The 26,625-nt window shown below is 43.5% G+C and overlaps 2 protein-coding genes across 4 annotated transcripts in view; both read left to right on the top strand.

Annotated features, from left to right (window-relative positions):
* The window catches only part of LOC118795508 (rho GTPase-activating protein 29-like), a 51,171-nt gene extending 47,816 nt beyond the window's left edge, over positions 1-3,355 (top strand). For all 3 annotated transcript variants that reach the window (XM_036554038.1, XM_036554039.1, XM_036554040.1), the window contains exon 23: positions 325-3,355. In XM_036554038.1, the coding sequence (XP_036409931.1) occupies positions 325-1,232 (908 nt within the window). In that variant the 3' untranslated portion in view covers positions 1,233-3,355. The remainder of the gene's footprint in view (positions 1-324) is intronic.
* Positions 3,356-6,994: 3,639 nt separating this feature from the next.
* Positions 6,995-26,625, top strand: part of LOC118796042 (retinal-specific phospholipid-transporting ATPase ABCA4-like) — a 51,244-nt gene continuing 31,613 nt past the window's right edge. The window contains exons 1-11 of the mRNA XM_036554872.1: positions 6,995-7,060; positions 8,523-8,616; positions 9,246-9,387; positions 9,835-9,974; positions 11,384-11,511; positions 13,434-13,631; positions 16,237-16,326; positions 19,533-19,773; positions 20,301-20,440; positions 21,905-22,021; positions 23,926-24,123. Of these exons, the coding sequence (XP_036410765.1) occupies positions 6,995-7,060; positions 8,523-8,616; positions 9,246-9,387; positions 9,835-9,974; positions 11,384-11,511; positions 13,434-13,631; positions 16,237-16,326; positions 19,533-19,773; positions 20,301-20,440; positions 21,905-22,021; positions 23,926-24,123 (1,554 nt within the window). The remainder of the gene's footprint in view (positions 7,061-8,522; positions 8,617-9,245; positions 9,388-9,834; positions 9,975-11,383; positions 11,512-13,433; positions 13,632-16,236; positions 16,327-19,532; positions 19,774-20,300; positions 20,441-21,904; positions 22,022-23,925; positions 24,124-26,625) is intronic.

Raw genomic sequence — 26,625 nt, forward strand, 5'->3', positions numbered from 1 at the left:
GAAAATTTGACATAATAACAGAAAATGTTAAATTGAATGTACCAAGCACATAAGGAGGTAATCATGACTGGAACACACTATGAAGATAATAGCTCCAAGAGGACAGTATCACTTGAATTTAGCTGCTTAAAGAATCACTTTAGGTGCATAATGTTGATTGTTTCAATGAAATATCCAGTTCAGTAAATGGTAGATGTGTCCCCAATGCTGTCTATGTGAGTTGGTATGGTGGTATGAGATGAAAGCAATAACAAAGGTTATAGCAGTATTTAATATTGGTGTCGTATCATGTTTTGTGCTAAATGACCTCCCCTCTGTTTAAAGCAGCGGTTCACAGTTTGGAGAAAGTCAATGGTCTCCCGCCGTCCGGCCAGCCAACGATGCAGAAATCCACGCTGGTGCTGAACCGGCCCTACATCAGCACGACCAAAGTCCAGCTCCGCCCGCCACGGTCCAAGCTCATCTCACGGCCCATCAGCATGCCCGTGGACCGGCTGCTGAGCCCGGCACAGGTGAGCGAGAGGAACTCACGGAACGCGGCTGAGCGGGAGCGAGAGCAGGAGCGCAACCCTGCCATCGAGGAGGCTGCGGAGCCGGAGGGGCCCCCGGCCCGGCCCGGCGGCCAGCACCGCAACACCTACATCGACACGCAGACGCTGCGGCGCACCTGGGACCGGCAGTACAAGCGCTACGATGTCACGCCAAGGACAGCCATGATCGTGGCCAAGGGGGCGGGTGACTCCGTCAAGCTGCCCGCCCCCGCACCTGCAACGACGCCCCGCGGCCAGGCGGGTGGCGCCGTCAGCACCGTCAGTGTGGTGCTCCCCAGCGCCCCCTACACCGTCTCCGTTCGGGCGCTCCGGAGGGAGGACAACGTCAGCGAGTCCAACCCGCTGCCCCCCACCTTCAGGGCCCCCCGGACCCTGCAGCCCCCGCCCGGGACCTTCTACAAGCCCCCCTCGAGTGGCAGGGCGAAGCTCGCCGCAGCCCCGGCGGCAAAGACGTGCGCCTCGGCAGGCAGCACAGAAGCGGACCCGGGGGCAGAGGAGCCGGCCAACGGCGGGCACGCGGACCCTGAGGCCACGCCCACACCCACGTCCTCACTGTCCCCACCCCAGTCCCCCGGCTGCAGCCCGGAGAACCTCAGCCCCACCGAGGCCAAACCCGTGTACCAGCGGCTTCGGCCCCGGCGCATGCAGGAGTTCGAGCACAGGGAAGCACATTTCGTATGACCAATAATCAGACTCGATTGTTGCAAATATTTTTATACGCATATATCTATATATAAAACTCTTGTGCCATATTGTATATTATTAAAAAAAGGAAAACGATGTTTTACTATGCCTTCGGAAAGAAAAAGAACTTTCAAGAGCTGTGAAAAATTAACCACAGAAGTGTTACACATGTCAATGCATTCCTTGTTGTCTGTTGTGTCATGTCACGGTTTGAGCTGGAAGGAGCATTGGTCAACCCAAATTCACCCTGAATGCACTTATCTTAAAGTGTGTATTTATGAGGTATTTAACACTTTAGTCACTGTTTCATTTCTTAAAATCATAAGATCCATGACCCTATAATATAATGAACACGCGTCACATATCACTGTAACAACTCTTGGAAATAAAGAACTTTTTGTAAATCGCTTCACTGTTTTTCTCTTGCTCACAGGGAAATGAGAAATTTCTGGAAAGCAAGTTTGTGGGCTTCCCTTTATAACTGTGCAATTTCTTTTTACTTGGAAAATACAAAAGTGAAAATGAAGCACTCATGCCAGGAAAAAAACAAACGTACTAAAAATGAACTGTTTCTCACATTCCTGCATTTGTATGCTAAAACGGTTTCATGTGTTATATTTGTGTGTGTTTTCTTTTTTCTCATAACTATTACAATGCACCTACAAGGCCTAAATACCAGAATACAGGACTACTTTGAGTTTTGAGAAGAGCAGGATCTTTTCATACATTTACTGATGTGAGATCTTGTGAGCAATCCCTCGTAACTTTGTAGTACAGATGTGGAAGATACAAGCTGAGTCATTGGCTAATGATTTTTGCCTGTGTACATAACCCTGTCTCTGGGTTAAGCTTAAGTAAGTGCATTGGATCATTTATGTAAACATTATATCTCTGTTTACATTTTATAATTTCTAAGCTCCAAGCTGCCTGTGATGAATGAAGTGTCTTCATTCCCATCAGCAAACAGTTCCTAAGAGTACACACCATTAATAACTTGATGAAGGGTATAATTCACAGCTTAGAATAATTCAAAACTGAAAAAGGTCAAAGGTCAGGGGAATTGTTTTTTTTCTAGTACTTTCTGAACAATCAGGAGTTATGCTCATTTTGTTTGTCTGCAAAATTATCTAGCACAAAAAGCTTGATGTCTGGTTCTGACATCAGCAGTTCATCATGCAATTATGATTTAACGTGACTACCCTAAATGAAGATGGAAGGGGAACTGTGTATTTTACGGTAAAAAAAGAAACAAATTTATTAAAATGTGGTAGAACATTTACTTTACATTTACACCAAGTCAGGTGTCCTCACAAGGCTGTTTTTGAAGAGCTAGGTGCTTACAGTCACCCCTCCCCCTCATGTCTCATTGAACCAATCAAAGTGCTTTTTGATTAGAGACATCCACAGGATACCCAATTAAATTAAAGAATGTTAATACAACACGGGTTTACACCATAAGGATAATGGGAACTTATAGGAGTTTTTGAAAATATTACATATGCCAGTCAATTTGTATCTTATATATTAATATTCTTAGATATCTTAATATTCTGTCTGAACAGAAGAGTCTGAACAGTATGATATGTGCATAATCACTTCATTTTCTCACACGTTGCATTCCAGATACCTTGCAATGACTGAATAATGTTTATCTATAACAGGACTTTCATGTGCAGGGCCATTGATTTGATTCTCTGTTCGTACCTGCAAGGGCCCAGACCCTGTTTAACTTTACTACTGTGCACTTTATCCTGCAATTTGAGTGCTCATTTTATCAGCACTTTCACGATGTATCAAGCTTGTGACCTACCTGAAATTTTCAGAAAACCAAACCCAAAAGTGTGCCCTGGTGTCTGCCCCGCCTTGTTCATATTCCAGTGCAGCGTGTATGCCTTCCTTTCTCAGTCATTGGAAATGGTGGTTCGAAGAGGAAGCTTAAGGGAATGTTTGCTCCTGGTTGAGGGCCACAGAGCATGCTTGGACTCATTCTACCTCCACTGTCAATCATTTTATAGAAGTCTCCTGTTTTTTTTTTTTTTTTTCTTGAAGTCACATCACCTGATGTTCCAGGTGTAAATGGTTATATTGTTGAAGGGTAACTAATCTGTATGGGACCTCAAAAACTATAGCTCCCCAATCTCAGTAACTATGCAGTGTAATCTGCTCCAGGAGAGATGCCCTATATCCATATACAATAAATGATTATTGTAAGGCTTTGGTGTTGTTTGGTAAGGGGCCCACAGTAAGGAATGATCTCATGTCAGTTTGAGACTTAAATTTGACTGTGCATCAAGAGCGATGCTGATGATGGACTGTGATTTCACTGGTAATGTTGGTGCATTACCAGAACACAGGTAATAACGTACATGTATTATATTTATGTACCATCGTCTGAATAATGACAAAAAAATAAAATGATTTATTTGAAAGACATGAAAAGAATATACCTGAGTCCCAGTTTGTCCCAAGAACAATTTGAAGTTAAACTGTAAAATGTATAAAATTGTTGATAAACGTTAATCGGTCATAATATGATGATGTGTCTCACAGAACCTCAGACAGAAGTGATGCCACATTAGCAATTTGTTCCACACATGTCTTGTTCCCTTAATGTAAACAAAATGAAAAAAATGACAAATGATGAATATTCCTTTAGTGTCTTTCAGTGCAAATATTGGCATATTATATTGTGGGACAAATGTTTCTTTCCTTTCATACACGTGTACTGTACATACATTGAGTTATGGATGTGGAAAACAAAAACATAACGTTATCTGCACTGGTGAGCTAAAGGTAATGAATGTATATGTGTGTGTGTGTGTGCCCTTGGGTGTCTCAGCATGGGGGTGAGGTTTTCATGTTTTCTTTGGTTGCTGTGCCCAAGTTAAGTCATGAAAAAGGTTATCATTGTGCTGTTTTGTGTTTAGTTACTTTGTTACTACATGCACTACCTATGAACCCAAACCTGCACTCACCTGTTAACCTGAACCTCTGTATGTTGACACATTCCCTCCTCCAGTTTCTAACTTTTTTTGTTGCTAGCCTCCTACACAGGGAGACAAGACAATGCAGGTGTTTTGGGGTTAATCTTTTCATCTGTGAAGAAAGCATACTCAAGTTCAAATTACAAAATCTTCCCTCTCCCCCCTTCAAAAACACAAAAGTTGGCATAGAGCTGTGAGAACAAAACACTGTGTAAATGATGGTTTTGATTTCAGGCAACAATGACATCACAATACACTAAAATGACCCGATGTCATTTCCCAACCATGATTGTGCATTGTGGGGCCATACATACTACTATTTCATAAGTTTACACTTTCAATGCACGCTTTCCTACATGACTCTCATTATTGTAACTCATAAGGACATGGCTGAGAGAACTAGTTTTTTATGTTTTACATAAGTGACTCTGACTGCATATATGAATATGAATATATATGAGTGTAACAAGTATGTATGTTTATTGTTTATCATGTGTTCATTGGCAAGCGTTATCAGGTGGTGAGGACAAGACACCTTAAATGTATATCAGATGAACAAGAAGAACATAGGCTCAGAGCACAGTAAATACATCAAGTAGAAAAAATAAAATCGTGGAAGAGTTATTTTTTAGCATGTAGCGCGTAACAAGTATCCTTAATGAAGGGGCACACCCATGCCTAGGAACATTTGCATACAGGCTATACATGATCTGTTAGCGCTACATTGCTATTTTGTTAAACGGGTTGCCACACTTCATTCACATCACAGCGGCTTTAACGATTATATTCAGCTGTGACAAGACTTATCACAGCCTCAAGGCCTAATTAATTTTGTCAGGTGTACTCCTGCACTGAGCTGCTCAGGGGTGATTCATCTCCACCAGCCGATAATAAAAAAAATAAAATCATATACACATCTAAAGCATTTAAACTGGCATTTGTGAAACAGTACATTTCTCTCCAGATTTTTACCTGGTAGAGGCATTCACTGCTAACTATTATGCGGGTCCTACACAAAATGTATCGGTGTATTTGTTTTAGCTTGTCAAAGTGGAGTAGAGAGGAGATTAAGGCAATCTGATTAGAAGCGCGACCTGGCTCTGGAAGAAGCCACTGCATTTGCACCGACATGTAGGTCCTAGCGCAACATCTTTTAACTATAAATTTAATTTTCCCAGATGTTGTTGAGAGGTACCACTCTGTTCTGAGGTAAGCGATTTTGCTTCTGTCGGTTTCCTCTTTGGTTCTGTTGATATGTATGGAGCTGCACAGAACACCTTTAGCTGCTTAAATTAGCACAGGATTCGGTGTAGTGCAATGTCTTCAGGTCCTCCTGGCTAATGCAATGCTGTTGTAGTGTTTCTTTGGAGATGTAGTGGGACATTACTTTTATGATATCCTTATTATTTCTCTGGAATTATCAGCCTCATCACCAATCTAAATATAATGCTTTAAATGATAATTATGTTTCTTAACATTAAATTTAAAATTTGTGTTAAAATAGAGATGATAATGTTTTATATTTGCATAATACACTGTATACTGAGGGAAACATTCATTTTTATATTGCTGTCTTATAATGTTGTATTTTACTTTATAATCTAATAGAGCTGTGTCTGTGAAATGTAACCTCTATGTAATGTAAATGTAATCTCTGTGTGTATCACATCATTCTTAAGAATATTTATTGTTATTCAAATAATTCAATTAAATGGAAAATATATATTCTAATATTAAATATATTAAATGGAAAATATTTTCTAGCTTCCTGAGACATGGAGAAATCTGTGTAATGTTTTAGGGGCTGCTTCTCTGTTGTATCTAAGGTCTATCTGAGGTCTGTAGGATGGCCTGGAAAATTCTGTTGAATGGATCATGAAAAGCTTGTTTACGCTAATGGCATAACCCTTGGAGGCTATGGTTATTTGCAGTACATGGCCCTGTGTGTTGTGTTTTCAAACCTTTTGAATTAGCAACAAAAAATCATGAATTCTTAGGATTCAAATGCCAGGACGTGGACCACAGACCCTTGGCTTTTACAAAGCGGACAGAGGACCAGTTATTAGCAGCTAGTGACCATTCAGAAGTGATGGAGTCCTCTTGTGTACAGCACTGTAACTCTGTGGGTATTGGCTGGGACAGTGCTGCTGCGAGGGGGTTGGAATCGCTCTCGAGTTTCCCAGCTGTCTCCTTAGAGGGATATTATTCTTCCTATTCAGATGATCCATTTACCTGTCTGTTTTCATTTCCTCACCAAAACTATTGTACGGGGCCTTAAAGGAAAGCCAGGGTCAACCTTTTAAAAAATGACCAAAGTACGATATTGCAATAACACTCAATATACCTATTGAGCAAAATTTGAGATTTTCTTCCAGAGAACACTGGGGGAAAAGACATAATATCTGAAAACGAAACAAAAGGAAAGTTTCAAAAACAAACTAATTAGATATTTCCAGGAAGAAGTTTCCTATAAGTGCTGTCCAAGGGCCAGTTGTTTTTTGTTTAGCTCATAATGGTTGAGATTAGAGTTACAGGAAACTGTTCCTAGATCAGCACTTTTGTGCAACTGCTACCTCAAGCAAGTGCATTACAATTAATGACGCAAATTGATGACTCATTTGTTCATCCAACCAAACACTTTCTCCTCATAGTGACTCTAAGGTAAGGAGCCTTTTTTCCCCTATGTCGAGCAGGACTGATGGACCTTATCGTTTCTGTGCATTTCCAGGTTAGTGACCCACTGGTGACCCCTTCCCAGGGGTTGAGAGAGGAGCCATGGGCACGGTCAGTCAGATCCGACTGCTGCTGTGGAAGAACTGGACCCTCCGCAAGAGGCAGAAGGTAGAGCCTGCCACCTCCACCTCCCTTTACTGTGGACAGATAAAACCTCACCTTTAATCTGTCAGCTTCTGAGAAGCGAGAATTGGCACTTTGTTGTAGGGTGGTGGGGAGTGGGGGTCAGAGGTCAGAGGGCACGGGGGGGGGGGGTCGTAGAGCTCGACGCTGCTGCCCAAGTGAGGGCACGAAAGCGCATGGGGAGGTGATTACTCCTGACGCCCCTCTCTTGCATGAGACCAAGCGAAGGAAGCAGGGGAGAAGCTGAGAGCAGCATCCCCACGGCCCCCTTTCATTGTCAACGGCTAGTCAGCCATCGCTACGGTTCTGAGGAGCTTTGGATGGGGTCCCTTTGAAGTTGATTTGGGATGTGTGCACACACACGCACACATGCACAGGGATCTCTGCCCTGCTCTTCATTAAGTACCTAACTGCACGCTCTCCTCTGCGTTCTTTTGAGGCCTGGGAATGTTTTTTGAGCCATGTTGTTATTCTGGTTCAACTTCTTAAACATCGTGACTCCAGCTCAGAGATCAAGGGGATGTTTCTCTCATTAGAGACAAAAAAACAGGTCAAAGACCAAATACCGTAAGGGTTAACACACCCCAATGACTTATGCCCTTTTTTATAATGAGGAGTCCCATTTCCATGCTACACCAGCCAGAAATGTCACAGCAGCTTAGCATGTCCTTACTTTGTCTTTTTTGAAGTGGTGTTTTTTAACATTATTCTATGTATAGCCCATAGCAATCAGTGGTTTATAACCACACAGTGATCTTTGAGCATGTCTAACCAGGTAGGGGTCTTTTGGGAAAAGGCAGTGATGTAGGCCTTCGAAAATGAACCACAAGAATGCGATCAGTGGTTTGCCTTGCAGTGACCATCGACCATGTGTTTCTAATCGGGGCTTGAGAGACTCTGAGACTTGAGAGACTTGGCAGAGTTTTTTAAGCTTTCTGGGAAGTTGGTTTTTCAGCATAAGCATAAGGCAGAGTATTAAGGTGGATGTGATGAGCGCTCCCAGTTGGTGGCCCTTACAAAGCCATGTCCAGCCAAAAACTTTCCCTGGGCTTCTCATCCTGCCAAACATTTACATTTACATTTATTTATTTAGCAGACGCTTTTACCCAAAGCGATGCACAAAAGTGCATTCAGTAAGTATAGCGACAGTACGGGGATAGGATGTGTACAGTTCCACAATGAGACAGTAGTTCTCAGCTGAGAGCAAGGTCTGTCTGAAGACACAAACTGTTTGAGGACACAAACAACCAAAGAGGCCTTTTAAGCACATCAGGACAGTATAACACAACAATGCAAATTCAAGACTCAGACGCAAATCTATGCTTCCATTTCTGCCTAATTTACCGCGTGTTAATTTGAATGATTTATAAAAATTTAAGCACTGCTGTGTTTTTATCAAGCCATTCACACTGTGGGTTGTATTCAATTGTTTGTTTCTCCTTATCAGATTCGGTTTGTTGTTGAAATTCTGTGGCCTGTTGTGTTATTCATCGGACTGGTGTGGCTGAGGAAAGCCAACCCGCTCTACCGCCAACATGAGTGTAAGTTCTGATTCCAGTCTTCCATTCTCTTCTTTCATTCTTTTTTGACTCTATGTCACGCTTGCAGATAAACTCCCTTAATATCCCTTATCTCAGCCTGCTTGACAAAATGTACCATGTTCTTAAAACCACCTGTGATGGGCCTCAGGTTAAACGAACCCTCATAATAGCACACCCCTTCAATGGCCCGGCTTGACACATAAAAGCATCATTAATTGTTCTCAAATGGTTATTCTTCCCTTTGTGCTGAGATGTACAGAACATCCATTCTCACATCATTCCTTTACACAGGAGTAACAGAGGTTACAGTAGCGGTGCTCCACCTAAGATTCAAACTTGCAAACCCTCTGGCCGCAAGTTTGGTTCCATTTAGTTTTGTTTACAAAACCAGTGGATGGTAATTAAGGCATGGATGTGTTGTTACATTACAGCTGCTTAGCAAATGCTCGTATCCAGAGCATCATATATAGCTTACAGTTTTTATATGCTTTCCATGTTGATAGATATTTATTGAGACCGTTTGAGTTAAGTGCCATGCCCAAGGGTACAACAGCAGTGCCCAACCGGGGAATTGAACTTGCAACCTTTGGGTTATAAGCCCTGCTTCTTAGCCGCTGTTTCCCCATCAGGTCATTTTCCCAGCAAAGCCATGCCCTCGACCGGGATACTACCATGGATCCAGGGGATCTTCTGCAATGCCAACAACCCCTGCTTCCGAAACCCCACTCCTGGCGAGTCCCCGGGCATCGTCTCCAACTACAACAACTCCATGTAAGCCAGCAAATCAGGGCCCACTTTGCTGCACACTAGGCATTCCTGTTGCCTCTCCATGTACTGCTCCCTCTTCCCTAGCTTCAGGATGCTAGTGTTCACTGAGTGAGGGTGGTGGTTCTTGCAGCCATGTGTCTTGTCTGGGTGGGGGTTGAGTAACAGCACATCCCTACCACTGCACGGATGCTGGCAGATGTACGATTGCTGTCACACCTGTGCGGTCATTTCAACCTCCACAAAGTATGTATGTCAATGGGAAGAGTGCTCAGTGTGTTGCATGGTTTTGTTGTCTGGTACCATTCAAATCAGCTTTCCTTCGCTATTTACGTTAATAATTATGGCATGAATTTCCTAATTATCACACATCTGACCACAATACTGGAAAATAAGTGAGAATACATGATTTGGTGTGCGTGTGTGTGTGTGTGTGTGTGTGTATATCCCCAGATTGGCCCGGTTCTACGTGGACATCCAGGAGTTGCTCTTCAATGACACAGAGTTCCAGCAGGTGGGCCGGATGTGGCATGAGCTTAGCGTCATGAGCAACTTCATGGACACCCTCCGGAACAACCCCGCCCAGATCTCAGGTGGACCAATCAAAAACCACACAGTCTGTGTACACATCACAACATGAAACTCAATAACTACTTAAAGTGCACAGTAGAATTGCACAAAAACTACATTTACTGCACATACACCACAACATGAAACCCAAAATGATATTTAAGATGTCATATGCCTAAATATACATAAAATTCATATGTGTGATTATAGTCATGTGGTGCCTTTTTGATTTATTGATACCCCTAATTAAATAGGAGCAAAAAGCATAATATGGCATAAAATTATGGATTTTTAATGTAATTTTTCTGCTTACAGTAAATGTAAATGCTATAATGTAATATGCTAAACTGTAGTAGCATTAAATGGTCATTAAAGTCACATTGCTCACAAAATACATTTTTATTTTACATAATAAATAATTATATTCCAGAGGAATGACATATCCCAGACACTGTATATTGCAAGAGAGAAATGATAAAATCACCTATATTATAAAATGTATTCATGATATGCACAGTGGATTATTCTGAAGAAATGGATTATACAAATGTGATTATAAGCCACATAATATTACATTTATTTCAATGTATTTCTTTGTGTTTTGTGCTTTACATTTCATCATATATGGATGCCACATCACATTTCATGTGGCCAGTTCTCTCTCCATATGCCATATTAGTGCACGCAGCATCACCAGTGGTGCGTGAAACTCAAAGTGAGCACAATGTGAACGGCTTCACCAACAGGGCGCGTGGGAAGGTCATGTCCCATTTTAGATCAAGCACTCTTTGTTTGGAAACTTCTCTGACCCCTGGTCCCCTACTCGGGACAGTGAGTGATAAAGAGATGTTACACAAGTTCCGTTGGCGCTACCAAGCATTTACTTGGTGCCTGCTTGCTTTTCCCTCAATTCTTTTTTATGTGTGTATTGACTTTTTTTTCCAAAAAACTTCAATTTAAAATACAATGTGCATGATAGCTAGTAACTGTGAGTCAAGTTACTTAATTTTTTAATAGAACGACCTTAGTGCCCTTTGACTGTTAACACAAGCTTTAGAAAGGAAGATACCAGTAATCAGAGTGGCGGCTTCCATGTTTCTCCAAATGTACCCCGTCTAGACGATTGAGACAAAGCCAGTATTTACCAGTACTAAAGCCAGTACTGTACTTTTTAGCTTAGTACAGTTATGGTCCTTTTCTTTCAGTTGCATTCTGTGATTTTGTTTTTTGATCAATTTGGATGCACAGTCTATTTGGATAGACAGTCTTTCTTGTAGCCCCCACATATTGGTATTCCAGCTCTTCTCACACAAATGGGGTAGTTAAAAGAGGTCAGTCAGTCTGTCACTCACATCCCTCCTGTTAGTCACTTCCTGTGGCAGTTCTGACTGTTCATGTTTGCCTTCCCACTCGTCTCATTATCCCTGTCCAGGGAGGGGACTGAAAATTGATAGCATTCTGAAGGAGGACGAGACCCTCACCTCATTCCTGTTGCGGGACGCCAGGCTCCCAGACTCCGTCGTCTATCAGCTGATCAACGCCAGAGTGCGCACGGAGCAGGTAGGCCTCGCAAGGCAGGCCCTGGGAGCTAACTGCAGGTCTCACCCAATGGTGCCCCATCTGCACAGCGGTTGGACATCATGAAATAATATGACAAACTTTATGAAAAGTCACACCAACATCCATCATTTCCTTTGACAGTCACGGACAAATTACACAGGAAGCACAGCAGAGACTTTCGGTAAAACACATTGTGTGCGCCACCTGGATGCAATAGTTGCTCCCCCCATCTGAAACATTAACCTGTATTCAGCATAGCTGTAGTGCAATCTCAAAATTTATTCAAGTCTTACTTTTCTGAATGTCTTGAGATGTTGAAATTTTTGCTTGTTGACGCCACCATTTTTCTTAAATTGTGTGTGCTCCTCGTTAGCTTAGAGGAGCTTTTTTTTGGTTTTCTTTTGTTTCTGTCTCAGCAATGTGTTGTACATGAATCACACTGTGGTGGATAGCTTAGAACCGGTTTCTCTGCTAAACCGCACGGTGTGCGGGAAGACAAAGCTGGCAGAGCCCACGGGGCTTTGGAAAGAAAGCCAGCCCCACTATGGAGGAAACGCCAGAATGGGATAAGTATGGGGGTCGGTTCTCAACCTGCTCCGGTATGTGAAACACAACCCTTTTAGGGTACTAGTCCTCGCTTGTGGCCTACTCCAAACCCCCAGCCATGGCCCCCTCAGGGGAATCTGCTGGCTGGATGATTCAGTGGCAGCTAATTGGAGGTGATCTGTGATTCACCATTATTGGTGCACCCCTGCCTGCTCCCTATAAGGAAGAAGGTGCTCAGGGGGGTTGAGTGGGTCGAGGGGCGGGGCGGTGTGCTTGTATGGGATGGGCCTGGAATGCTAACGGTCCCCGCGCAGCGCATTCAAGTGCATCCCCCACGCACGACAGCCCCAGGAGGGGGGCACGTACGAGGACTTGGAATGCAGGGGCGGGGTCCCAATCTTCCAGGGGTTTTCGCCGGCTCATAGCTTTTTGTGTTGAAACAATTTCATTGTTCTTTGTTTTTTTGTTTTGGTTTGGAATCGAGCCAGGCAGCAGACTCACAAGCAAGCCCTGCGGATTAGCGGTCTGGGGTGCCAAGAGGGAGGTGGTCAAGGCTTAGCCGGAAATCACAAACACTGTCTCCCACAATTGATTTTTCTCTTGAATGATGAGTGCACTCATTACAGACTGAGAGTGAATGGAGAGATTTACAGAGAGGCCTGTCACGTTTTACAGCTATTACTGTTACTACTGCTACTGCAACTAGTAATACTAATACTGATATTAATAAATCCTCTCTCCAATTATGAGTAGTACTTGGAGAGAAAGAGCTTTATCATTATGAGATGTCATTTCTATCTTACAGACTGTGAACCTGTCTGGTGCACACCTACAGTGTGTCAATACCCTTAGTGGTAAACACACAGAGAAATTTCAGTTTGCCAGGCAGTTGCTCTGGTAAAATCATCTGCCCTGTGATTGGCAGATTATTAGTGAGCTTGGCTGTCAGACACAGTCATTGGCCCATGCCAAGGAGCAATCTGATTTTTGACACCAAAGCTCATCGTTGTTGTACACAAACTAACAAATCTCAGTGTTGTGGGTGAATCGGGTAGCTGCTAAGCAAGTGACCTGAAGATGTCTTCAGAAAAGGTTTTGTGAGAGGGTTAGTGACTGCTGATGAGGTTATGTTTCTGTCGTTGTCCATGAACAGCATGTTGGTGATCAAGGTTAGCTCTCCGAGAGAAGTCAAGCCCTTCAAACAGTCCACTAGGCGCTTTGTGGTTAACTTTAGAGAGGAGATGAAAAACTCCAAGTGGACAGGCCATTTTTCACAGCAGTAAGAGGCCCTGGATGGGATAGCTTCTGTTGATGTTGTTATTTTCATTTTGAAATTCTGATCGCTGTGCCCCCTGTTCCCCTTGTGTCGCTCCCAGTTTGCATACGGCGTGCCCGACCTCGCGCTGAAGGACATCGCCTGCAGCCAGGCTCTGCTGGAACGCTTCATCATCTTCCCGAGCCGCCGCGGCCTGTACGCTGTCCGCAACGCCATGTGCGCTCTGTCGCAGGACAAGCTGCAAAAGATCGAGGACAAGCTCTACGCCAATGTGGACTTCTTCAAGCTCTTCCGCCTGGTCAGTCCACCTCTCAAGGGTGCTGTTTGGTTGGGGTGGGGGCAGTAGGATGGTAGATGGAGGCAGACCTGGGTCGAGAGGGTGTAGCGCTCATTGAGCTCAAACCTAAATTTAGCAACCCAAATATAAAGCCCCTTACAGGTGATGAGATGTTGCATTATGTTTAAATAGTCCCATGTGCATTCCTATTTAAATCCCTTGTTGGGTGATTTGTGGTTGGGACCCACATTCACTTACAAACAGGGACCCCCCTTTAACAGATGATCCTCTGCTCTCATTCCATACCCTCCAACACCAGCAAGGCCAACAAACTGGTGGACATGTATTTGTGTGAGTGTGTGTCGTCAACACGTATTATTTTTAAAGGGGTGGGTTTCGCATGACTATATCCAGCGTAGGCAGCAGTGAAACCTCCTAGATGTGCACAGTCTTCTCAAGCATGTTCCTTTTACACATACCGTAACCTAAACTAAAGGTAACCCCATTGGCAGTGACAGCGAAATGGAACCCGTCTGCACGTTCCCTTACCTGTCACTCTGTTTGTCATCACGTTGTGACAGTGCCAAGTGCCTGTGGCTTGGCTTCGCTGCCAATGGCTGCTTTTGAAGAGGACACTTGCGTAACCCAGTCACAGACAAGAGGAGACACTTTACCGGTTGTTGAATGTAATTAAGAGGCTGTTTCCTTGTATTATGTGTGTATGTGTGTGTGTGTATGCACACATAATACAAGGAAAGCACACACACTTAAGCACACTATATATGTATATAGTAGTAGCAGTATCTATGTCTATGTTTACATTACATTGCATTATTGTCATTTAACAGGCACTCTTATCCGGAGGAACTTACATAGGTTACAGTTTTATCAATTTATACAACTGGATATTTAGTGAGGCAATTGTGGGTTTATTACCTTGCCCAAGGATACAGCAGCAGTGTCCCATCAGGGAATCGAACCAGCAACCTTTAGGTTATCAGTTCTGCTCTTTACCACTCTTCACCACCCTGTTGGCCCACAGTATTTATAAAAGCCACATGGATTTTATACATAAATATGTGAACTCTATATATACATATAATAGAGCAGTCAGGGCCAACAGACTTTACCCGTCACCCTGTTCTGAGGCTCTGGGCAGAGAGCCAGTTTGGACGGAGTTCACCCCAGGAGAGTGGGGTGACCAGCTCAGGGCGTTAGCCGCTGAGGCCCGCTCGTCCTATTTTCCTAACGAGATTACAGAAGACACGCCTCCCTGGCCGGGCTAAGACATAAGGAAGCTTCCCATAATAGCCGCTGGTGTCACTGCGAGTAAGACCTCACACTGGGCTGCATTCACAGGCCTCAGCACTGCAGAGCGCCGCGGGTGAGATCAGGAGCGCGGGGTCGACAGGAGGGCTGCGTACGTCATGGAGGGCATACTATAATTACTTTGAAAAAAAGGATTGTTTTCTGCTTGGTGTTTCCTTTATGCCTTGGTGGTTGGATGAGGTGCAGTTGTACGCAGGCAAAATAGGATGTATCGAAGGGCAAAGGACATTTTAAGAATGCATAATGTGAATATCCATTACTCATTAAATGCTCTGTAAAATCATGAAGTGTTTCAGCTAGGGAAAACTGACTTGCTTGACTGCAACTTGGAACGGTTGTGGCAGAAAGAAACATAGCTGGAAGGAGTAGCACCTGCACACTAGAATATGCCCCAAGCGACACCTGGCACTTATTTCAAACCTGCTATTTGTTGTGTCAAATATATATGTCAAAAATAAATGTTGCCTCACAGACAAAGAAATAAAAAAAATCTGAACAAGAAATAGGAAAATCATACCAAAAAACCATTTTCAACTGGCGCTAAGCCCCCCCCCGGACCTAACAATGGTGCATTCCGGCCTCCTTCCCGCTCTTTTGAGACAATCCAATCAACTAAGAGGGAGAGGAATGTCATAGGAAGGATGTGTGCTTTCTGTGCTAGCGTTAGCGCATAGCGTTTCCCCGAGTGCTGCCCATTGTGTTTTGAGGCGGTCGGAAGATTCCGGCTAGTGTGATACAAGTTTACTGAAATTAATAAACGCAAGCATGAAATGATGCAAACCCTCACCAAAAAAAAGGGATCAAGTAACTTGCATTGTAATTGGGTTAACTGTAAGGCTTTCCAGAGAAATGTATGTGAATAGCACCTCCAACTAGATGCTCCAAACAGAGACACTCAAGGTGCTCATTTTCAGGTTGGGGAAAGGGCAGGGTGTTGGTGGCCTTGATATTCATCACCTTGTATGTGTTCTTCAAGCACTGTGTTAATGGTTCTCTAGAGTTGGTTTAAGCTGTGATTTATTCCATCTAGCTGCATCGGACCCTCTCCAGCAACAGTGAGGAATTTGCACAAATGCAGTACCTCTCACTTTGACATTGTCTCACACCCATAGTTATGATTGTTTTTGCCCGTAGGCCCAAGCTTAGATATAGTTCCTTGCGTTTCGTCAAGTATCTGGTAAAATGCTAGATGATCCTGTCGGATGGTGAGCACTGTGACTCTCTGCATGTGCGACGGGCTGTTGCCGTGGTGACCTCCCCCCCTCCCTCATATCCCTTGCGTTCTCTCTCCTCACAGCTGCCGACGGTCTTGGACAACCACTCCACTGGTATCGATCTGCAGTTTTGGGGCCACGTGATCTCTGCCCTGTCAGAGAAGCTGCAAGAGGTACGCCCAAACCCCCAACCCCCCCCCAAACCCCCTCCACCCTACCCCTCGTGTGCACGCCCCGCACCCCAAGCCAGAGTTCCCAGCCCTTTATTTATAGTGTCCAGGAAGCTGTGGCTTCCTCTTCTGCTTTGTGTAAACATAAACTGGGAATAGGGGTCTCGCTGGTGTCTGTTTAGGGGGAAATGAAGCCAGCTCTTTGTGTTCACAAACTCCTGACCCCCCTTGCCTCCCCCCAAAAGCCCCCGTCCCCCTACCAACAAATGATTTGCTGGTTTTTTGGGGCAGGGGGGGTGGGGTGGCTGTACACCCGATGTCAGAGGGCACCGGTGCCTGGCTGTACACCACGTCCCAAGGGAAAGATACTCTTTGGTCGCCCCTTGGGATCGTTTCTGCAGAGGTGATGTCCTAAGGGCGGGGTTCGGAATTCTCGTCTGTCGCCTGGTCAACCGACAAGAAAAAACAGCAAAACATATTGAAGCCGCCTGTTATTTTTGATGAGCAACGGGGGACAGTGTCGAGGACTCATTTCCCAAAAATCCACTTCTGCTATTTTCAGATCACCTCTGTCTCTTGTCTGTCTGGGATGCTGCCAGTCGTACTTGAGAACTGAATACAGGTTGAATGCAAGCTCTCACTGTGCAAAGGGAATGCTTTCCTTATGGAACATACTGCTGTTCAGAACACCATCGACCTATATTTTCATTCTGAGGGTGCCTTCCTCCGTACGCAGTGGCGTGTAAATACTGTACTTATGACGCAGTTAGTTAACCCGACAGGATTTCCCCCCTCACACAGACAAACTGTGCAAAGAGTTCAATGGACCAAGTGTTAGACAGGGGCTGGGCCTGATGGGAAGTGAAGTCCAGAGCTTGTGTAAAGGCATGCCACAACCCCATCATGGACTTGGTGCCAGTGTAAAATACACTGGTGTGGTGAAGATGAGACACACAAATGGCTCCCATCCGCATTCTGGGGACTTTGAGACAAGTAAATTTACAGGTAGACTTTCTCTTACTCATCTGAGTGAGAGGTGGCCCTAATAAAGAAGGGAAACACCCTGAAGAGGAAAACAGGGAGGGAGGGGGCTTTGAAGTTTTTGTTGACAGGATTCAAGAGGCTTCAGTCATTTTTTTGTATATTATACCTTGTAATTTTTTTTACATCCCCTGAAATATAGCCCTTTAAGTCTTAAGGAGCTAAAGCCAGATTATAAAGCTTTTTCTACCAAACACTCTCCCTGGGTTTTTCAAGGTGTTTTATACCTTGAATGTTTTTAAATCCCTTGAAATATAACCCCTTAATCTTTAAAGAGCCTAGGGCAGACCAACCAAGCACTCTCTCTGGGTTTTCTTTACTTAACAAACCTAGGTACCCTTTAGTTGCTCACAAATATCCTGCCCCTGTTTATATTTATTTGTAAAGCTTTGTTGACAGGCTGAGCAGAGTTAGCTCACAGCAAATCATAAGTCTGAAACTCATTGACACAACTTGTGTTTGTACATGTCAGGAAGGACAGCTGTGAATTAAAATCTCAGTAACTGTGATGGCCTGTAACTAAGGAAAAGTGCGAAGGGAAATTCTCCCACAACTGTTGTTTATAGAGATTGCCATGATATCTGTGAAGATGACCCTGAGTCAGGTCTGTAGTGTCTCTGTATTTGGGCATTTGGGTTTTTATTTGGACCAGAAAGAAGTATGCCCCCTCCTGTTCAGATATCCAGGAGCAACCTGGCTTTGGTAGGCCCCCCATCCTTCCAATGGCCTGGTCCAGCTCTAATTCTCTCCTGTCATCTGCTGAAAAGGACTATAAGGCAGCATGGCTGTTAGCATACAATGGGAAATATCTCATTCAGTTACTTTCACTGCAGCCTTGCAGTTTCAGGTGTGGTTTCATCTTGAGTGCTTCCATTCATGAGTGCACACTAAGAATAACACGGACCGACCCCACAAATTCTCTAAGAATTCTCAGAGTGACTCATGCCATTGTGATGTCATGTCAATGGAGTGTCACCCTCCTTGTGGGGTCACGTATCCTGGTCACGCCCTCTGTCTGTTCTGGACTCCAAATGGTGGAAGCTTCTCACAGTGGTCAGGACATCCGAGTCCCTGGCCAACACAGACAGAAGACCCCGCTCCTTAGTCACCACCTTAACTAAGACTTACTTTTAGTTCCCCAGCCAATTACTGTCACACTTAAGTTTTGCTTCCTTGCATGGCAGTTTGTGGTGTCGTAGCATCAATTTCTCCTTTGACACTTCAGCTAACATCATTTGAATTTTGATTGTTGTAACGTTAGCAATAGTCCATATTTCAGTTATGCCCCTGGTTATTATGGTACTGTGTAGCAGGTTTAAGGAGGTAAGTTAACTGAAAACCACTTCTCATAATATGCAATGACCTGGACAAGGTTGGCAAAAGAAATAGAAACACATCAGGCAACAGGTTGATACAGGTGCACACTGCAGATCAACAGGTACAAATAATGGTCAAATATCAGAGCTTTGAATTTATGCCTAAAAACAGGAAGCAATATAAAATGACATATTAATCTGTCTCCGTTGAAGCTCTTTGCAGTAATTGGCTGCTGGGAAGTGGTGCTGGATGTTATGTTTTCTGTAAATGCTGTTCATGTGGCCCTGTCACACTGACGTACCTTTGCTTTGTAAGTGGCCTTGGATAAGAGGCAAATGCTACGTTCAGATTGCAGGCTTTAAAGCATAATTCCAAATTGTTGCTCAGGTCTCTTTTTTTGTCTGACTTTTCATACTCATTTTTGAAAGTGGCCTACATCTGATCAGTGTAAATGGGCCTCCGTCCAGAAATGACCCTCATGCACAAATCGACAACAACAACAGGTGTCACATCTGTCTAGCCAAGCAGAATTACAACAATGAGGGTAAACTGTCACATGCAGGGTGACATGAAAATCACTTGGGCCACGTTAAACATCCTCAGTTCTGATTTGTGTGTCTACACACTCGTTGCATGCAGGTTGTGTGTTTATTTCCACATATTCATGTGGCCCAAATCAGAATTGAAAAGAAGCCACTTCTTGTGTTTTTTCACTGTTCGCGCTGTTCTAAAAACATCTGGTTCACATATGAGGGAAAAATCATAACTGTGCCGCTTATAGCTGCAGTCTAAACGTAGCCTAAAAAGCTAACAGTGAATGTAAATGTGACCCACCCTCCTCTCCCACACAGCTGGCAGAAAGGAGCAGCTCCAAAGACCTCCTTGAGGTGCTGTACCCCATCTTCCAGTCCGGGGGACCCTCCTCCTTCAGCCAGCTGCTGGACACAGTCTCAGGGCTCTTCTGCGGGCACCCCGAAGGCGGAGGCACACGGGTCTTCTCCTTCAACTGGTATGAGGACAACAACTACAAGGTCTTCCTGGGCATCAATGGCACCAAGGGGCGGAGTGACTACGTCTATGATGAGAGCACCAGTGAGTGTGGGCCAGGGGCGCGCCCCCAGGGGAACGTGATTTGGGTAGTTTGGACGATAGTGCTGGTATACTTTATCCCCAGGTTCAGTCACACCACAATGCACTTTGTCAGTATGTTATAGTATTCTGGAATTTACAAAAGATGTTTTTTTCTGCGAGTTATTAACCAGTGGTTCCATATGAAAATGGCATGTATTGTAACATAATGAGAAATATATTATTAAACCCAAGAATATATTATAAATACATTTAAGATATGTTAATGCAAAGCGGAAATATACTGCAATACACCAAAAAGGCAATAATTTACATGTTTTCAATGTATTTATTGAGCTAAAAATATGAAGACAAACCAAATTGCAGAAGCAATTTAAAAAGCAGCCTCCTAACCAGAATAACGAGAGCTTTGAGGGTTGAGTGTTTGCAGACTGGCTTCTATGCTAAGCGCAGAAATGACCGCTCAGCGAGGTCAGCTGCAGTGATGAAAAGCAGATGCTTACCTGTCACTCTCCTCCTCCCTGCGCCAGCCCCCTTCTGCAACGCCCTCATGCAGAACCTGGAGTCCAACCCCGTCACCAAGATCGTGTGGAATTCGGTTAAGCCCCTGCTGATGGGGAAGGTCCTGTATGCGCCAGACTCCCCCGCCGTGAGGCAGATCCTGAGGAAGGTAAGAGCACGCTTGCCGCCGGGTCAACCCTGCCAAAACTATGTTACAGCTTGTATTAGCTTAGCAGACACCCTCATCAGAGGAGGTTACAGTGTCTGTGTCTGGAATGCTCTTTTATGTTGTTATGATTCCTGCTGGAGCCGATGACATACAGCAACCACAGGGGACTTGAACATGTGATCCCCAATGTGTGATCCCCACAACACACCCATCGTCCCACTTACTGTACTGGAGCTTTAGCCTGGGGTTTCCTGCTGAAATGAATCTCTGGGCATTGCAAACTATAACCTTTTCAGACTGGATAGAGTTCCCTGCCTGGAATTTATGTCTTTGGTCATAAAAAGAAACATATTTATTCTCTGCTTTTTATTGACTGCTGGGGTTGCCTGTGGCAACAAACAGTTTGATATGTGCATTACCTTCAAACGTAACTCAGGCCCATTTTAGTGCAGTTTCTGAATTCTTAGTTATTTACACTGATGTAAAACTGATTTTAAGATTATTCATACAAAGTATCTGTCTTCTCCTAACTCACAAATCATTTTGTGTTCCATGAGTGTTAAATTTCTCTAATGGAAGGACTGAGGTCTACGTATACTCTGATAACCAAACGACAGTAGCTTTTCTGAAACCATCCCACAATCTGCTGAATCAGTGGAACGTTTTGCTTTATGGGTAATCCAGCCAGCCATACATCAGGTTACCCATCCCTGTTGCACATCTAAGATCAGGTTTTTTCAGCACATCCCCTTATCTTCTATCTTCCATAGCTTTCATTGGCTATTTATTATTATTATTATTATATTGGCCATGTAGGTAGCACAGTGGGTGTTAAATGGGGCAGTTCAGATGAAGTAAATCGCTAAAGGGAAAAACAGCAGGTCCCCTGTCTGGGGCTTTAAGTGCCGCCCTGTCCTTCATTAAATTATCTTAAAAATAGAGGAGCCTCGGTTATATCCTGACACAGCATTTTAGTCATGGATGGCTGTGGACGTTTTGGGGGAGGTGTGAATGTGCCCAGGGTCAATGGACTCCTTCCGGGATAGGGCACTGTACAGGTTTTCTTGCCATTTACCCATGATTCCCATAGCCTAGGTCATTATGGCCCCAAACCCTTTTCTGGGAAAGATGGGCATGCTCCCCAAGGGGAGCTGGCCTCTGGCTCTTAGTGAAGGCTTAATGATGGCAGCTCAGTGGTGTTATCTTGTTTGGAGCTTTTCTCTGAGATGGATGTTTGGTACAAATAGTTTGGTACTATTTTATGCCTATGTAATCTGTTTGTTTCATTTGTGTTTCACCAATTGTGAATTTGCGATGGCGCCAGCTGGCGCCGCTATGCGTGAAGGATTGGCATACACGGTGCAGCCTAATCATTTTTGCTATGCACCACTGTCCGCATGACTTTTGTGGCCTTGTTCTGTCAGTCCGCAAAAGTGACAAAACATGCCCGCATCTCTCCTTCAGGCAAACACCACCTTCGAGGAGCTGGAGAGGCTGAGGGACATGGGGAAGGCCTGGGAGGAGGTGGGGCCTCAGGTCTGGGACTTCTTTCAGAGCGGAGTCCAGATGAACATGATCCGGGTAAGCCCGTCAGGTCACGCCTAACACCTTGAGCCCCGTATCTGGAGGTACTCCAAAAACTCACTATATTGTTCTGTTCCTTATGTGAGATCAAGATGGACATGCTCTTTTAATGTTGGTGACCTGCCCAAGGGTCAATGACCCTAGGAAAGTTTGCATCAGTGCATTGGTGCATCAGTTTCCTCTGCCTCTTATTTTACATTTATTTTTAGGGTGACCGTAACTGTATATTTACAGTGCACAGTGTTGGGGAAGCTACTTTGAAAGCATAGCTTTGCAAGCTACCAATTACTTCACACTAGGAGAAGTTGAACTACAGCAAAGCTACCCTAGGGAGAAATCTAGTTTGGTTAACTAAAGCTACTTAGAAAAAGTAGTTGAAACTACTTTGTAAAAAAAATGATCACATTGACAACATGCATGTGATTTGAAATTATAACAAAATATAATACAAGCAAAATATAATGAAAGGAAAAAAATGCCACTCAACTGAGTTTATTGCAAAACATGCCTACTTGTTTACTTGTTCACAGGTCATACATAAACCAAATATATACCCCACTATTCATGGGAAAGTGCAAGGAATGTCAGCTTTGGTTTTATATACAATGTCCATCAGTCAGACACCTGCCTTCCAGAAACTAGAGTCCAGGTGGAGGTATTGTACCAAGCAGGATTACTCAGTTAGCCAGGTAACTTCTAAAATAGCATGCAACAACTTCTCTGAACATTTGTTAATAAATAGCAATAATCAATACTTATTGACTAATTGACACCTAATACACTATGTGGACAAAAGTATTCGGATGCCTGACCATTACATTGTAATGACATTGTATTCAAATACATATACTTTAATATGGAGTTGGTCCCCCTTTTGCAGCTATAACAGCTTCCACTCTTCTTGGAAAGCTTTCCACAAGATGTTGGGAGTGTTTCTGTGGGAATTTGTGCCCATTCATTCTGTAGAGCATTTATGAGGTCAGGCACTGATGTTGGACCAGAAGGCCTGGCTTGCAATCTCTGTTCCAGTTCATCCCAAAGGTGCTTGATGGGGTTGAGGTCAGGGCTCTGTGCGGGCCAGTCAAGTTCTTCCACACCGAACTCATCAAACCATGTCTTTATAGTCCTTGCTTTGTGCACTGGGGCACAGTCATGTTGGAATAGAAAAGGGCCTTCCCCAAGTTGGAAGCATAGCATTGTCCAAAATGTCTTGGTATGCTGAAGCAGTAAGATTGCCCTTCACTGGAGATAAGGGGCCTAGCCCAAACCCTGAAAAACAGGTGTGGCAAAATACTTTTGTCCATAAAGTGTATATTCAAGTTTACTTTTACAAATTCAGATTCAAAACATTAAAAACTATAGCAAAATATTTTTCACAGCTGACAATCCAGCTTCCTGGAATACCCCTGAGACCTAAACCTGTTCTAAGCAAAACAGGATGAAAGAAAAAGGGGGCAGAGCTGATCAAAGGGGGTTCAATTACAGTACAGAAGCAATGGTAAAATAAAAATAAAAAATCATTCCTTTCCTTTTTATGCCCCAAAATTGTTTGCAGTTTCAGTAACTACACAAAAATGGCAAAAAAAGTAATTTAACTACTTGAATCACTATGCAAATATGAATGTAGTTGAACTACCAGCAAGCTACTGCAAAGTGTAGTTAAACTACTAGTTTAATTACATGTAGTTCACTACTCACCAACATTGTCAGTACATATGGGAGATGGACAGTCCACATAACCAAAATACGTTTGCAGCTGTAATTTTCACTATATTTTTGATTTCCGAACATATTTTTAAAATAAACTTGAGATTGAGTTGGTTTATTAAATTCCCTGTCGTGGAGTAATGTACAGTATGTTCTTTCAGATCAAAAACAAACTTTAAATTCTTCCCTTCCAGGAGACCATCAAAAACCCCACAGTGAAGGATTTCATCGACCGACGCTTTGAGGACATGGAAATCTCATCCAAGGACATCCTAAACTTCCTTTACAATGGACCGGAAGAGGACCGTGAAAAGGACATGCCCAGCTTTGATTGGAGGAACATCTTCAACCTCACTGACCAGCTCATTCGCATGTTCAACCTGTATGGGGAGGTGAGTGTGTGCAAAGGGCATTACTTTACTTTGGCCCTATTGTTTTAAGAATAGTGGTCATTCCTACACCTTTAACTTTACAACCTATACCTACACATTTTAAATATTGTGGCATTCTTGTCTCATTCGTTCTTTTTGACCCAATCAGTCCTCAAGACCTTTCAGTTATCTGTTGTTCATAATCATTAAAAGGGACATGACTAACGCAACAAAATAAGATAACAGCACATAGTAGCAGTCTTACACATAAACCAGACATGCAAGAGTACCCTAGTTAAGATAATTGTATCCAATAATATGAAAACTCTGTTTTTAGTAACCTTAAATCTAGCTCCAGAAAAGAAACTTTAAAGTGAGTCTAAAGGTCACCTGGTGCCATTTTCGAAGCTGTTGTGAGTACAACCATGCGTCGCTTCACGTCCACGATACGTTCTCTGAAATAGGACGTTAAGTGATTCGGACGTTGTGCGAACACCATACTATATACAGTATACGGTATACTATGTACTGTACCGTACGCCTGGCTGCGCAATCGCTTTATTTCCATGAGACATAAGATACATCGTACACGTGTTGCGTGTGGGAAGCGTTGCATTCACTACGTCCGGTTATGTCCGCTACGTCCTGTTCTGCGATTAGGATTTTTAAACTTTATTAAAACCTTATGGGACGTATATGCGATCGGACGTTGTCCGAATGGACGTTAAGTGGCACATGACTGTAGTTTATCTGACAACTATCTCTGAACATATCTGTCCAATTGGAGCTTGAAGCAGTTTTTACAAATAGGTCAGTAAGTAAAAGAAAATAAAACTCAGCTCAGGGAAAATATGCAGTTGGATACAGAAAGAGCATGCAAACATTATTCAGTTTAACACATTTCTTAAGCTTTATTTTCTTGCCACTTTAGGCACTTTTAATACCCTGGAAGCACCATTATCCTTCAACTGACGTGACAATAAGCAGATTTGTCTTTATCACGACTACATATCTCCACAAAGAGATTGATGTTTATCATGGCTGTTTATCACCCCAGTGGGATTGTTAGAGTGCTTGTCGCGGCTAATTAAACTTTAACCCTTTCGCGCCTACGTTATGGTCACACCGGTGTGCCGTTTAGCGCGTATGCAAAAACCGGTGCGATTAGAACACTAGATTGGAAAAATTCTAGCTATTTTTAGGTTTGAGTAAACAGCGATTTAACGTTAAAATATATAACAAATGCTAACTGAAAACTAAAAGAAGCTTATGCTGGCCCCACACTAGAGGATAATTGGACCGATTCGCCCCTCCCGACAATCGCGGGGGGTTCCCGACTCGAGGCTGGTCTGAACCAATTAACTGCCCAAATTATCCTGTAGTGTGAGGGGTTTACAGACATAATCTTAATGTAACCGACTTGATCACCAACATGTTTAATATTTACGGCTTGAAATCCTGTAGCGTGAAAGGAACAGCGATGGAATATTGACCACAAACCCGCAATAGCCAAAGAGGTCGAGCTGACCGGGTAGCGCCACCAACCCAGCAATTGAGTTAATCTTCGTACAAGCCCAGAGCACAGTAATATTAATATGAAACGGCATCTCCATGGCAGTGGAATGTCAGAGAATATAAAATGACTATATTTCTAATGATCACATGTTTCATTCTCCCCTCCACCTGTGTACAAATAACAATAACGTTAGCTTGTAGCAGTAGCTTGCCCTAGCCCCGTTTGAGTATAAACAATAAAACTTTATTTCCAACTCAACTCGACTTTTTTTCTCCTATTTTTTTCGGCGCAAAACATAGCACGTACAGGTGCGACAACTTGAAGACGACGGTCCGCCTCCATGTTTGTTTTGCTCTGAAGTCACGTTTGATCGCGAGTTTCTGTGAGATCCCCAGTCCCTGGAATCGCCACGAAATCGTTTAACGCCAAGTGTGTGGTCCTGCGTCTTGACTGAATCGTCTGGTGTGTGCATTCTTACCCTACAGTCACACGGACGACACAGGAGCCCTTGTCGCTTATGGGCGTTTCTGGCTTGTGATTACTGGGTTACAGAACTAACCGAAATGTTGCATCATTTGTTTCAGCAACGTGTGTCACGCTGCCTTCACTCCCATTGGTAGTCGCCGTGTCGCATCGCCCAGTATTTGCATAAAATAGACCTCTAGTCTAATTTTAGTCCCGCCTAGTTGGCTATGCAACGGCCGTTTGTCTCTTGTCGCTGTAAATCGCCACTTCTCATTGAAAATGAATGGTAGCCGGTCGCTTTGTCTCCCTCCTGTGTCGTCCGTGTGACTGTAGGGTTACAATTAAAATATTAAAAATCGGTTACGCTTTTAAAATCGGTTAAGATCTGAAAATCCTCTAGCGTGCACCAGGTATTAACATGTAACGTAACATAGCATAAAAAAAAAAAAAAAAACAAAGTGTCGCCAAACATATAATTTGTAGCAATTCGGTGGAACGTATAGCTCTTCCTCCTCCATGATAATCTGTGACACACCCAGACA

The sequence above is a fragment of the Megalops cyprinoides genome, chromosome 20, assembly GCF_013368585.1.
Source record: "Megalops cyprinoides isolate fMegCyp1 chromosome 20, fMegCyp1.pri, whole genome shotgun sequence".
In the NCBI taxonomy this organism is placed as follows: domain Eukaryota; kingdom Metazoa; phylum Chordata; class Actinopteri; order Elopiformes; family Megalopidae; genus Megalops; species Megalops cyprinoides.